This window comes from Poecile atricapillus, chromosome 15, assembly GCF_030490865.1.
Source record: "Poecile atricapillus isolate bPoeAtr1 chromosome 15, bPoeAtr1.hap1, whole genome shotgun sequence".
In the NCBI taxonomy this organism is placed as follows: Eukaryota; Metazoa; Chordata; class Aves; order Passeriformes; family Paridae; genus Poecile; species Poecile atricapillus.
The window spans coordinates 5,644,202-5,659,125 of record NC_081263.1 but is presented as its reverse complement, the minus strand read 5'-3'; the positions used below and the strand labels follow the sequence as shown (position 1 = coordinate 5,659,125).

The 14,924-nt window shown below is 41.3% G+C and overlaps 1 protein-coding gene across 3 annotated transcripts in view; it reads left to right on the top strand.

The window, feature by feature from the left end:
• DIDO1 (death inducer-obliterator 1) overlaps positions 1 to 14,924 on the top strand; it is a 48,506-nt gene that overhangs the window by 15,879 nt on the left and 17,703 nt on the right. For 2 of the 3 annotated variants that reach the window (XM_058851015.1, XM_058851016.1), the window contains exons 5-7: positions 69 to 387; positions 2,336 to 2,548; positions 3,053 to 3,278. In XM_058851015.1, coding sequence (XP_058706998.1) covers positions 69 to 387; positions 2,336 to 2,548; positions 3,053 to 3,278 — 758 coding nt within the window. Of the gene's footprint in view, positions 1 to 68; positions 388 to 2,335; positions 2,549 to 3,052; positions 10,209 to 10,508; positions 13,528 to 14,924 lie in introns of those variants that run through there. The other variant, XR_009278895.1, reaches the window with a different exon arrangement.

Sequence of the window (14,924 nt, the reverse complement as noted above, 5' to 3'; positions counted from 1 at the left end):
TCAGTGAACGTTACTTGTCTTTTCATTTCACAGTGTTTTACTGTTCCTTGGTGGGTTTTTTTTTTCAGGTTTATGATTTGTTGTGATAGATGTGAGGAATGGTTTCATGGTGACTGCGTGGGTATTTCTGAGGCTCGAGGGCGATTGTTGGAGAGGAATGGTGAGGACTATATCTGTCCAAACTGCACCATTCTCCAGGGACAGGATGAGCCTGTTTCAGAACTAGACCAGCAGGAAGCTAAAGTGGAGCAAGGAAATGCTGATGGCACAGAATTCACAAGCATAGGAACAATTGAACAAAAATCAGTTGAGGACCAAGGAATCAAGGGTAGGATTGAAAAAGCTGCAAATCCAAGTGGAAAGAAAAAACTAAAGATATTTCAACCTGTAAGTATTTTAATTGTTTCTTATTTTTCATGTTTTACTGAGTACATGGAGACAATGACTTATATGCCTATAAACTTGATTTTGAAGCTACACATAAGCTGAACAGTCCAGTCCACTGAACAGTGCTGGTTAGCAGAACCATAGTTCTCTCAGTACAGGAATTAAAATTTAGCTTCAAGTGAGGGATTTAAAAATTTTATATAGGTGTAGGAAATAGTTTGTGCTATTCTGCCCTTTCAAAGTAATGTTTTGGAAGTCAAACAATGAGGTATTCTTTTATTATTTTAATAAAAATATTGTAATTCTGGGCTGATTTATACTATCTTTGAAATAATCACAAACATTTTGGACATTTTCAGTGGTAGTAAAACTTCTATTTAACATTGACAAGTCTCTATTAGAGTTAATTCCAGCTGTACTTCCAGTTAGTCTTTGAAGTTCTGATTTTTGTCGTGATGATGCTTTAGGTTATCAGCACATAGAGAATTTCTTTTTACTGCCTTTTTAAATCTAAAATATGTATATTTTGAGCTATTTAAAAATCTGAAGTTTATTTTTTGTAATAAAAAGTTCCATGCCCAATTGGAAAGGCATAGAAGCTTCTTCAACTTAATGTACATGAATTTCAAGAACCACATGCTACAGTGGTTGTCTTTGTTCTGCCTAAGGTACTGCAGTAGTGCCAGTGTCCTGGACAATTCCCTTTACATTTCAGAGCTGTTCATGGCACCACAGCTAGATTAATATATAGATAGAACAGTTTGAGCTGAATCTATGAGTATTTACTATTTTAAGATAAATGTGTGGAAAACAGTATTCTCAAAAATATTTTCAAATACATTTGTACTTCTTTGAACACAGAAAGGTTTTTGAGAGTCCAGTGCTGTTGGTGTTGGCTCTGCTGTTGAATATCACCAAGTGCTCTTTATCTTTACTTCTCAGTTAAGTGTGTACATGATGGGAAAATTCCCAAATCCAGGTTTTATCAGGCTGCTGCAGATAAAGCTGTGTACTGACTTGTCACTGCAGAGAAGTTATTTGTACTATGCAAATAATATTTATTTAACTGGAAATGTTCCTGGATAACTTAATTATTGGTAGTTAAAAATGGTGAGAGGTTGTTTAGAACTACAGTAGTTGTGAGTGTCTTGTATAATTTTTAGGAGTAATTTAGAAAAGCGACTAAAAGCATAATACCCAGAGAGGTGATAGGTTGAGCCTAAAGAGCTTTCAAGTATTTTTAGATTTAAACTTAATGCACTGTTTTCAAGGAATGTGCTATTTTCGGCATTGTAACATTGGAAGAGGAAGTGCTTCATCTGTAACATGTGGATATAATTGGAGAGTCATTTTGAATTAGAGAAAAATTCAGATTGCAAAGGCAAACCTGTAAATGTGTAAGGAGTAGGAGGCTATATGAAAGTTGTGTTTAAGAATGTTTTTTTATCTAAGTTGGGGATTTCTAAAATTAAAATAGGTAAAACCTCTAGAGCAGGAATAATCTGTACACCTGAATATTGAGTGCATCCTCTGACACGTGTGCATGGCTGAGGACAGCAGCTGATGGGGATGGTTTAGACACCTTGCTGTTGAGAACCCAGCTTTGCATTATTAAGGACATTTCTCACATGATGTAGAGGATCATTAAAAAACACTTGTGTACAAATGGGATTTGAAAATTTAGGAAACCAGCCTCCTTTATCTCAGGGCTAGCAAACATGAAAATGCAGCACATCCTGAAAAAAATGTGTTAGGAGTGAAATTCTTACCCTTTGTATGGGTTGTTTGTGTTGTGTCATGAACAGCAGTTGTTCTCACGCTGGCAGTTGTGCAGGTCAGAGCTGCAGTCTGCACATGAGCTGTGTAAGCATTTCTCCATGTTACAGTGCCTGTTCTGCTGTTTCCTCTTTGAAGTCTGACCCCACTCCATTTCTCTCCGTATTTGAAGGTAATTGAAGCTCCTGGTGCTTCCAAGTGCATTGGCCCTGGCTGTTTCAACGTGGCCCAGCCCGACTCCGTGTACTGCAGCAATGACTGCATCCTCAAACACGCTGCAGCCACCATGAAGATATTGAGTTCTGGCAAAGATGCAAAACCAAAACCTAAAGAGAAGATCAAGCCAAAATCTGAAAAGCCTGGCGTACCAAAACCTCAGCAGCAGGTAAGCTTGTGTTAATGATCCAGAGCAGTTGCCCTTGAGCACTGTGCCTTATTTCTGTGCTCTCCTTTTTGACTCAAAACTGCCAAGTCCTGCACTGAAGAGGAGCTTTCTGTTATTTTTTTGTTGTTGTTATTCTGTTGCCTTTTTCCATGGTAAGGACAATAAAATGTTTTCCTGTAGTTTTAAATAAATCTTAATAATTGCCTTTAGATGGGGGAGAGTTCCTTGCAAGAGTTGCCTAGATGGCAGCAACTTTAAAAAAAGTACTATTTTAAATAATTACATCTTTTTTATTTTACCTTAAATCAAATTAATTTTGCCTTCTTAAACTAAACTTCAAATTACTGTGTTTTGGAGTAATTAAATAATTTCAAATGGTGCACTATAAAAGTAAGGAGTTTAGTATAAAAGAAACTGTGTACCTGCGTGTAACTCTCTCTGCTTGTTTGGAAAATGCAATGTACTTGATGATTATTAGTAATCAAGCTGCTTTTAATTATCCAGATGGGCATCAAACCAGTTTCAAACCAAAAGAGACAGTTTCCTGAGAAAAGAGAGGTGAATGTGAAGAAGACTGTTGTGAGCACGGCCAAGACTGAGGCAAACACCCAAGCTCCTGCTCGAGAGCCAGTGGCAGAACCCATCACGCCGTCCTGGGCCAGCGATCATAATTACAATGCTGTAAAGCCTGAAAGGACTGCTGCCATTTCACCTGCACTGTTGTTCAAATGTATGTATGGCTTAGGGATATTCCTGAATAATCATATTTTCTTTGAATACCCATCCATTCTTGGCTCTGCAAGACCTAGGGAGTTTAGGATTTGGGGGTTTTTTCTTATTATGGCACCAAGCTACTTTTCCCACCTTCAAAGATTCACACACAGCTACACACAAATAAGAGACACTTTTAGGAGTTTCATTTGTATCATATGACAGTTGTATGATTAAGAGCCTGTTGACCTACCCAGCTGATTTCTGGATGAAAACTACATGGTTAAGCTTGAAATCTTTCCCATAAAGACAGTGTCTGTTTCTAATCTAGAAGGTAAGTATTGATACATATGTGTTAAGTTTTACAAAAAGGTTGTGCAGTGTGCACTGTGAATCAGCAATTGCCTGTACTAATTTCAGTTGTATTTTTGTAATTTAGATTTGGCACCTGTCTGTCAGGTCTTGCATTTTCAGTGCCTGGTGCCGAGAGTGAAATCTTCAATGTGGTATCCAACGATACTTGACACCTCTGCAAACAGCTTTTAACTGTCAAGTATATTCCTGCTGCTTTTCTTCCTTACATGAAATAACTTAAGGACCATCCTTTACTTTTACGTTTTGGGGAGGGGTGGGGCAGGGGCGGGTAGTGGGAGGTAGAACTCTGTTCTTTTTATTTTCTTCTTTTCCCCCTTTATCTGTTCATATTTCACACATTACCCACACATACAAGAGCACATCTCGACTGGATGTTGGGCAGAGATCCTGCCTTGCATATTTTTGCAGGTTTTGAGTAGCATCCTTGTAACTCATGTAAAGGTAAGTCAGTAACTGCTTTGAAGCCTGGACAGGTCTTTCTGCTTATGACATCTTTTGATTGACTCCATCTCAGTAGTTTTATAGAGATGAAATCTGACATTTCAGTTACAAACCACGCTCATGTTAACTCCTTATGTTAACTCCTTTGAAGAGTAATGAATTCAGAAATTCAGTTCTCACAGCTTTTGTAACCACACTTCAGCCAATTTACATTATATTTTGATAAGTAAACCTAATTGTTGGACACTTAGATGTGAAGTTACAGATAAGTTTATGAATAATATTTAAGATGAGATTTTCTAGTTAGAATTTTTAAACACTGAGGGAGCACCAGCTATCCTAAATTGCTGTTGATGAACATGGCACATATCAGGTATATTTTAATGGTCTTTACCCACATCAAGTTAAATGGTTGTAATTTTTCTGTGTACTTTTGCTGTGGATTAGGCCCTTTACCTTTTGTATTAAACTCCCTTAAGGTAGATATTTTAACTAATTTCTGTTCTTTTAAGATTCTTTTAAAGAAAATTTAGCTTTTTTTGTACGAAACAATAGTGTTTTAAACATAACTAGAATTAGTGGAAAGACATAAATGAAACTATAAGGGCTTATTTTCCTTAAGATTTTCCTGACTGTGACTGTTGTGGGTGTCCATAGAACCATTTCACTTAAAATGTTCTTATTCCTATAAAGTCTGTTTTTTTCCTAGGAGACAGGAATACAGGTTTTGAGGCAGAAAGTTTGAGGGTTTTTCAAGGGAGTTTTCTTTTAAGATTTACCACACTGTAGGTTTTACAGATTTAACCACTTCCAGTAGAAAACTGGATTCCTGCAGTGAAATAGTAAAATTGTTTCTAAAAGACTGTAATTACCAGACATTAGTAACAAATAGAGAACAACCTACTTCATGTGGTGAAGAAGTCTCATATCAAATGCATGGAAGAACTTCAGATTGTTTTTGTTAAGGTAAGTTGCACTGATATGTGGGAACTCTGCCATTACTAAATGCCCAGATAAATTGTTTGTATATTTTTGAAAAAATGCGTCCTGCTTTTTAATGGATAGGTGTGTGCTGTAGTCTTCCTAAGAAGCTGCCAGTGCACCATCCTCAAAAGTACTCTACCATATTTTATTTCTGTAAGAAATCTTTGTGCTATTCAAAACCTAAAAGTTACAGCATTAGGGAAACTCGTGAGAGTCGTCTCACTTCAGGTATCTAAGAGTGAGAAGTCTCTAAATCTGAGCTAGTCTGTCAAGGAAAACATGTTTATTGGACCAAACATAATCTGGTTTAGGTGCAAATCTTAGAAGTAAATAACTCCCAGTTTAGAAATATGCATTTCTGCACATTGATTATGAAGGACTTGGAGTCCAGAAGAGGCAAAGGACTTCCAAATGCAGTATTTCAGAATACCTGTGTTCTTCCAGAGCTTCCAGCCATGTTCACCAAATCCTTGTTTGCAACTTCAGTGCAGGAGGCCTTTTAGGAATTAAGAAAACTTAAACTGCTTAACAGAATCACTCTCTAATACTCTTTCCATCAGTCATTTTATCATTTCAAACATAGATTTATTTTATATATTTACTCTGTACTTGTGAGTTACAAGGTTTTGTTGTTATTACACGAGATCATTGTTCTGTTTACTACCAAGAAAATGAAGTCACTTTTAAAGATGTACTAGGTGGTAGGAGTATACCATGTGTTTGCATCTAAGCCTACCACCAGGGCCCTTCTCCTAACCTGTTCTGCAATTGTGAAAAAAAGGGATATTTAGTGCTGCTACTGTGCAGTTACACAGAACAGTGGTATTTCTTTTTCCTTCTGTTACCCCCTTAGTTTGTGTTTCTTCATTTCCTAACTTTCCTGTGTCTTTTGGGGATATGAGTTAGGGATGTACTTAGAAGTGACTTTGTACACCAGAACCTGGTGTGTGAGAAATGACACTGTCTTCCATCTTTCTGTGCCCAGTGAAAGTAATCCTTTTGATTAATTTAAAAACTAGAGTGGGAAATACCTTGATTTGATAAATGAATATTAAGTAAAAGAACTTCCAAAGTTGCAGACAGCATTTGGAGTACACATATAAAAGGAAATTAGTTCTGAGTTACATTCCCTTTCAGAAGAGTTGGTTTTTCTTTTGTTAGGAAAATTGGTATTAATGTAATATGCAGTACTCAGATTTTATATTGCATTTCAGAAGTCATCCTGGCTTCCAAATTCATACAAGTATGTGGATTGTTGAGATTTCTGAACATTGTTCAGAGATTCATGTTACAACAGCAACACTTGTAAGAGACATTTTTTTTTGTATTTTTGGTATTAATTGTGAAGCAGAAGTCAGCAGCAATTGCAGTTTTAAAATAGAATATGAATCCCAAAGGAGGGGAAGAGGGGTGTAAGCATTTACAGTTTTTAAACTACCCAGTCCTAAGTATGCTAAGCATTCATTAGTGCTTCAAAGCTTTGAAGTTCACCCAATTTCAAACAATAATTTACTAAATTCTGGTGTTAAAATGGCTTAAGTATCTTTCCTGCTTTTACTGAAAAAAGCAGCTAAGTAGGTAGGAGAGTGAGGAGGGATTATGAGGTAAAAGCTCAAAAGGAAGTATTAAATTACTGTTCATGTGGGAGAACTTCAGAGTAAAAAGCACTTGTCACACCAAATCACTAAACTTGTGTTTACATTAACTGCAGACAGATATACAGTGTGAATTTATAGCAAATCATGATCATACTTTATTTGGTACCAGTATTTCACTAAAGTTCTTAATGAATGGGGTTTGGAAGGGAGGGGGAGTGTTTCCTTCAGAGAAAACGTCAATGTTTGTGGTCCTGCTCCTGCTTCCCAGCAGGGAAATACGAAGAGACAACGCTGCCACCTCCTGGAAGTGGGAGCCCTGGCTCTGGTGATACAAACTTCCTTTTGTTATCCCTTTTCAGTTTTTTTCATCTCTTCTGCAGCTGAACTTTTCGACACTCAAGAGCAATTCACAAAGGGAATAGGATGTGCTTGTGTAGTTAAAGATCTTGGACTGTTTATTCCTGTACACCTCTTACAAAATAAGGAGACTTTGAGAATGGGACACAGGGATGCCCCACCAGCAGAAACTGCTGTGTGTATCAAAATGGCAGGATTGTAGCATGCATAATTTATGTGTGCATTTCCTTGTGTCTTGATTTTTTTTGTTCTTTATGTAATAACAGCATGAAGACAGGAAAGAAAGAAAGAAAGAAAACCATTCTAGAAAGAGCAGGGGGAATAGAGTGCACTAAAGACAGGATTTATGGCTCAGGAAGTAATAGTGGTGTGTAGGGAGCTGTAAGTACTGATATGAAGAGTAAAGGATAAGGTCTTGTGTACCCACAGGCTGGTGCCAATTTAATGCTGCTTTTCAGGCAAGATCATACCAGCTGAAGTTGTGACTGTTGAGTGCAGTGGATGTCCATATACTGCTGTTGGCTTAGCATAACTTAAAATATATTTTACTTAACTTCTTAAGCCATAGGTATGTTTGCCTGCAAGGGCTGGATTCCTTTGAGTGTGAGTGCTTCCCCACAGGAAAAACTGGGCTGTGCCAGGTTCCATACTGTTATAACTGAACTACTGCTGGCATCTGAATTGATTCCTAGAAAGCCAAGGTGTCCTGCTTAATGCTGTGTTCTGCAATGTAGGCCCATCCTGAGAGGCAGTAAGTATTGAGTAGTACCAGGGAAATGAAAATTCCCTGATTTTGGTACTGACCACTTTTTGGGACACCTGGCTGCCCTGTATGTAGGTCTGGCCTAAATGTTTGAACTAGAGGAGTTTTCAGAAAGGCTGCTGACTGACCAGTAATGATCAGCAAACCCAAGATGAGTCTGCCAGAACTTCTGAGAAATTCACCTTGGAGACCTGGCTTTGGAAGGGTTGTACAGGAGTATAACCTGGCAGCTCCACTGCTGAACTCCTCTCATGAGACTGGCAGGGGCTGTGCTGGCCTGGGGCTGGTACAAGACCTGAGCCCTGCCTGTGGAGGGAGGCAGACCATAGTGGTGCTGAAGCCAACGTCCCCTGGGACCCAGCCAGTTAAAAGGAGCAGTGGAATCCTTGGGGAGCCATTTTCATCTCCTGCCTGTGAACTACTGGAGCTCCCCTTCTCTGCTCTGCAAGGTATGTCACACGTGCCCTGTGGCTGGCAGCCACGTGAAGATTTTTGCCATCTCTTAAGTTAGGAAGGCTGGTCCCTGCTCCTGGCATGTGCTCCTGGCACGTGCCTCTCAAACACCCAGCACAGCCGAGGCACTCGGAGACAGCAGGCCAGCACTCCTGCCACCAGGGGTGCTTTGGTTTCAGTGTGAGAACCATTGTTCAGGGGAAGGGTTGGGGGGCAGAAACCTGGTACAGCTTTCAGAGGCATTGTGCATATGAGGGTGGTTAATCTCATCATCAATACTGAAAGTGATGAAAGTTTGATTAAAAACACTCACCACCCTCTTGCTGTTTTGCTTTCTTTTACTAATTTTACTTCAGTTCAAACTTTGAACTTCGCTTACTTGACTGCATAGCCAGTGAAAAAGTTCTTTGCTAGTCCCCAAATAAAAGGGATTTTTTTTTTGAGGTGATAACTGGTACTTTGAGTCGAGTTTGCTGCTGATTGACTGTGTCCGGTCTGTGCTGAACTTGGAACCCGAAGATGGCCTGTCCGTACGAGGAGTGATGATGCCAATCCATGAACAGTCTGGAACATAAGAAGCCCTTTTTTTTGCCTCAGATAGTGCCCCTCTCTCTCAGGAGAGAGTAGAGATGCAGTTGTCTAACGTAGATAGCTCACTTCAGTATCATGTAGATTAAAATAAAACTTGTGTGTCAAAGCTACAGATGTGCATCAGCACAGAGCTACAGGTTGGTTTGAACACAAATCACCACAGAAAAGGCAGGCCCTTGTCTCTGAGTCTCCTGAATTTAGAGACAGGCTTACTTTGTGTGCCTGAATGTAGCGGCTTGGCACACAGCTTAACTCCAGTGCAGATCAGAAGTGATGGGAGCTTTCAAAGAACAGCAGTGGGGCAGGCAGCACATGCCAGATACTAGTGTTCAATAAAGTTTGATTTGGTCTTGAAAGTGGACAGAGATGCGGCAGGTAATAGTGAAAACTAACACTGAAACCGATTTAAGAGCAGCTCAACACGTCTGAATTAGAGCTAGCACTGAGTTATCTTTGAGGGAAGTGACAAAAAGCCCTGCAGAAGCAGGTGTGAGGAGAGAGCAGTGAACAGGCTCGGAGCTGCTCCTCATCTGCACAGCCGCGGGCACCGGTGCTCGGTGCCACCAGAGGGGGCTTCGGGGCACCAGCGGCGCTGAGCAGTGCCCGAGGCACAGATGTCAGGCGGCCCCAGCACGGGACTGGGCACAGCTGGCTCGGAACTGGTAAGTAGCTTCCCGTTGTGGAGTGCTTTAGGACTGACAGCTAAAGCACCTGCTCACCCGTGTCTTACTCAGTTTTTTCAGTTCCAAAAGGTTTCACCACTCGTGATTAAAGTTCTGTAGTGACCACTGCACTGGGGCAGGGGGGGCTGGTTAAATTTTACTCTGTTCAGGTTATTCCTGTCACTAGTCACACAGGAGGGGGCCATGGCACAACTGTGTCAGGCAGCTCCTCTTGGGACGTGGGGCTGAGTAGTGGTGGGAAACTGCTGAACCACACCAATTCTGAGGTTGGGAAATCCTGCCTGTCCTCTACTTCAACAGTTTTCCAGAGGGGAAGTGCAGTTGCTAAATTCTCAGCTACTGGCAAAGAGGGGTGAGGTGTTTCCCTTGTAGGCCAGAAGCCTGTGCTGCCCTGGGTGCCAGAGCGGAGAAGCTGCAGCACGTTGTGATGACGGCGCAGGGACGGCCACCACAGCCACCTGCGGCTGAGCCCGAGGAGCCACAGGACCGAGCGGGACTTGGAGGCTGAGGTCACTGCCCGAGTCTTGTGTGACACCCAAAACGCTGGCAGGGCAGGTCCTGCAGAGGTGACTGGCTCTGCTGGGCTCTGCACACCTGTGTGTAAGGACCAGTGCTGGTGCCTCTAGAGATGTGCTCTTGTCACGGGATGGAATTGCTCAGCTCTGCCCAGCCTTTACCCTGGCTGTGTAAATACTTTCTAACAGGTATTAATGGGTTTATCATAACTGCAGTGCTGCAGTTCTCCCCTCTTCATTTTCTTCCATCTAAAGGTATAAAAACCTACTTTAAAGAGTAGTAAAAGTGGTCCTGTTTTAAACAGGTGGATCACAAATGGCTGTTCTCTGCTTAGGTTGCATTATTAATTGTGTGGAATTTTACAGATTTATTGTTAAAAATGTTAATTACCAGCTTTCTTACTGTTGGTGCCACAGAAGTTTGTATACCATGCATAAGACTGAAAGTTAGTTATGGGGTTTTGTTTTTTTCCCCTAATACTATTGTAGTGAGAAGTCCTGAAAAGGAGCACTAAAAGCCAGACAGGCCTGGGCTGCCTCTGCTGGGCAGTGTCTCCTCAAGTGCTGGGTTCCTGATGTCCTGCTCCCTTGGGCCTGCACTCCCATTGCAGAAAGTTCTGTGCAAGCTGGACACGACACAGCCATCAGCTCCTCTCACACTGCCTGGAGGAATTTCATCCTGGGAAAAGAAAGTAGATTAATACAGATGGAAGAGACCATGGGAAGCATTAAGATGATACTAGACACCAGAAACAATAGTGCTGGTGTATGAACAGCCTTATGCCAAAATCTTAATTCTGTAGAGAAAATCACAGTATTGCACACAAGTGTTTTAATGTCCTGTCAGAGGAGCTGTGATGCTTTTTTTAATTCAGAAAACCACCAAAATTATGGCTTTACTGGAGTCATTGTGAAATGAAGATCAGGTGTAACAGCCTGTGTTTTATGTCCATAGCATTTAAAAGTTTTAACATCAACTAGAGTCAGAAATTAAAGTTCTTTTGAAGAGCTGTGATTTGAATAATTGTAATACTATACAGAGAAAAGGAATAGCACATTTATTCTGATATTTAAAAATTGAAAAAAGTAGGTAATAGTTTCAGCAAAACAGCTCATCACAAATGAGATAATTAATACAGAAATCAGGATTAGTTTTTGAAGTGGCTCTCAAAAGCAATTACTCTAAAGAAAGATTGGGTGGAGAGGGATAGAGGAAAGAACCAGAGTAGTCTTAAATGCTATACAGAAATGTTCTTTAAAGATTGGAGAAGAAACAAAGTCTCCTTTGGATAATGTACGTGCTGGTGCTGTAATTTGGGGTGTTGGTGAGGGACTGGGATACAAGTACAGCCTCCAAATCCTTCATGCAAAGTTAACAGCCCTATGCTGTGCAAATCCTGCTTAAACTGGGCCTCCACAGTGGGCTGGCAGTGCTGAGACACCGTGTTGAGAGGTTCACAAGTACCTGGAACCATCGGGCTCGTCTGTCCCAGCAGATGCTGTGGCAGTTCTGTCCTGCTCTGCACGCAGAAGCCTCGGTCATGGCTGTGTTGTAATGTCAAGTGTAAGGGCACAGGGAATTTCCTCAGGGGAGGGGTTCTGTGTCTGTCGGCACTTGGTGGGAGAGATTCTAGTTCTGTCTGTGGTGAGCACACCGAGTCATGTTTGTTAAGCTGGGAGGAATGAACAGCTTTCTGCCAGAGGACTTGTCGGGTTTCATCTTGGGAACGTTTTGGCTCATTAGTTGTAGCTGCACCTCGGTCTCTTTAGCCCACACCTCCCTCCAGTCAGTAAGGATCCCGTTCCTGTCCTAACAAGAGGCCCACAGAACAAAATGGGAAATTTGGAATTACTATTATTTTAAATGGTGTTTCTGACATCAGGCCAGGGAGGTTCACCTGGGTGTTAAAAGTGCTGAATAGAAGAACCACCAGTTGCCTTATTCTAAACTGCTGGTAGTGAAACTCCATGTTAATCTCTTAAGTAGGATAGACTGATGTTCAGTGCTTGTCTCATCCTTTTATTTTAAATTTGGTTCAGGGTTTTTATTACAGGTCCCCTGGAATTACTGATGAAAAGGACCAAACCCACCATGGCACAAAACACAGTGGCCAGTGTTTGCAGTAGCATTGACTGTGCCTTCTCCTCATGCTGCCCATAGACTGCATGGCCAAGCACTTGGAAATCATGGGCTGGGGGAATACCTGCTCATGATCTAGCTCTTCCATTTGCTGAGCAGCTCTGGCATCTGTTCAGGAGTAAAACTCCATGTGTTGGCATACTGCTGTCATAAAAGAGTACATGTTGCTGTTAGTGCTTCCAAACATACAGCTGCCACGTTCCCATACCTGTCAGGAGGTGCTGTCAGCTTTGGGGTGTGCTCATGTTGTGGATAGATCAGGAGTGAGCTGCCACCCCAAGAGATTGTGCTGCTCCTTCCTCACCCTCCACTGGCTGCTCCTGGGCCTTGGATCTAAGACCAGTGCAATGCACAGTGGGTTGCTTCAGCTGAATTATGGGGCAGCACATTGACCCTGTAACCCAAAACTTGATAGGACAAAAATTCTGATTTCTCATTGTCAAAACAGGGTAAGAGGGTTTTTTTTAGGTTAGCTTCATGTACAGCTGTCACAGCTTGTTGGTACAGAGGATCTAAGTATTCTGGATTCTTTATCATGACCTGCACATGCTTGATTGGACAGTGTCAGTTTGAACAGAACCTTGGTAGTTCTGGAGAACTAAGAGTCACAGCTGAGGTAGCACATACAGAATCTGTATCATCCATGCCTGATCAACAAGTCCTGCTCAGGAGATACTTGAAATTGGTATAAAATAGTTGTAGCTTGAAAGTGTCAGACATACATGATACTTGGGAGCTGTTTGTGTGTTTTCAGTTGGCTAAAGAAGCATAAAATCACACACCTTTAGAACAGTCATGGTGCTAGCAGCTGGCAGGTCAAAGGATGCCACTGTGTGTGCTTGGACCTTACAGACTGCTGATCTTCAGCTCCAGGAATGTCAATCTAGCTTTGTACTAGTAGCTTTTATTTATTTATTCATTTATTTTACAAGTCTATATTCTTGCAGTAATAGAGCTGTTTGTAACAGAAAGGTGTTTGGTGTGGGTGTAGTTCTTGTATACACAACATCTGATGGACACAAAACATCTTGGTTCTGCTATTTTTCGTTCTCTCAATGTAATTTTTATTAACTACTTTGAACTACTCATTAATTAGTGGTTAAAGGATTAAGAATAAATTTACAGTCATACTTCTTCTGTAACCACAAAGAATTAAGTGTCTTGGTACTGATGATTAAATTTTGCTGTCACCACTTTGCAAGCCAAGCTGTTCAGTCCTGCCTTGCCATGGCAGGTCACAGTGTGCTGCTGTCCTACCTGCCTTAAAAGGTACCGCTCTTTTGTGCAGAAGATCAAATAAACCAGGAGCAAGAGAATGGGAGTAATTCCTGCAGTGTTATCAGTGCACACGTTTTGGATATTTGCCATCTCTCTGTTCAAGACTGGCCTCAAAACAGGTTGGCTGGTTACCTCTCAAGTTCTGGGGACCCTGCTTGACCAAATCAACCATGTCAGCAATAGTTCCTTATCCCCTTCCTCCCTCCTGGGATTGCCAGAGTCTTCTTGACAGCTGGAATAGTTTTAGGGGAGACATAGGCACAGGCACTGTGGGTCACACAGAAGGTGTCTCACTCAGACAGGAATCAAGGCCATTCTAGGGAAAACTGGGAGTAGTGTGAGGGCAGTAACTGCATTTAATTTATAGCAAAACCATCACAGCCTATGAAATGATTTAATGTGCTTTTAACGTACAGTGGGTTTTGTTTTACGCTTCAAGTAGTTAAATCTGGCTCAGAAAAAATCCTCAGTTTTAAAGTACTTCTAGGAGAAAATTTAGGACAAAGGTACTGTGTCTCAATATTCTAGCTTCTTGTGTTCCAGCAAAAGTTGAGCATGCACCCTTGCACTTCATCTGAAAAGGTCAATTCCTGTGGTGTTTCTTGGCTCATCTCCCACCAGTGTCCATGGAAGCTGCCAGCACTGAGGGCCAGTTACAGGGAGCGGGGTGAGGAGGGGTGTTGCTGGAAGTGCTGATCTCCATAGGCATGGGGAAACTTGCAAGGTCATTTCTTCACAAAATAAGGGAGTATCGTTTATTCCTTAAGAATTCCAAATCTTCTGCAATTTGAGAGATGATTACATTGGGAATTTATGCTGGTGTGTGGGGTGTTTTGAACCAGACCTCCCCAGGAGGGCTTGGTCCCTATCGAGTCCATCTCAGGACAGCTTAGACCTTTTCCAGTGATTCCTGCTCTCATAAGAGCAGACCTGGAAGGTGAAGAGGGTCCAGTTGGTCCTTGGTAGAGTTACTGGAACTCCAGGATGTTGGCCAGGAAGTGTCCTGCACATTGCACCTAAGGCATACATTTACAAACCCTCAGCAAGGTTTGAATCATCTCTTATTTTAGGAGTTATTTGGTAGTTCCCCTCAGAACCCATCCTCATTTGAGCTTTCAGGATCCATGTGCTGGTGTTTGCCCACTGCAACTTTGAGGTCTTGGGAATGATGTTCTTTTGGATGGGGATGTGTGTGTTTTGGGGTTTGGCTTTTCTTTGCTGGGTTAAATTGTTCCTGTCAGTCCAGAAGGTGGTACAGATGAAATGCAATTTAAAAGCATATAAAATCCTGTGCAAGTATATCTTTTACAGGGGTGAAAACCGGAGCTTTTACTTAGACTTTGTAAATTTTCATGTATGTGGTGTGTAGCAATTATTGTAACATTAAAATTTTAAATGGAAAACTGAATATTATCAATAGAATAGTTTGAGAATGGTGAGAATTAGATGGCTACAGCCTGAGCAGCAGTGTTAATGTTTAAATATTC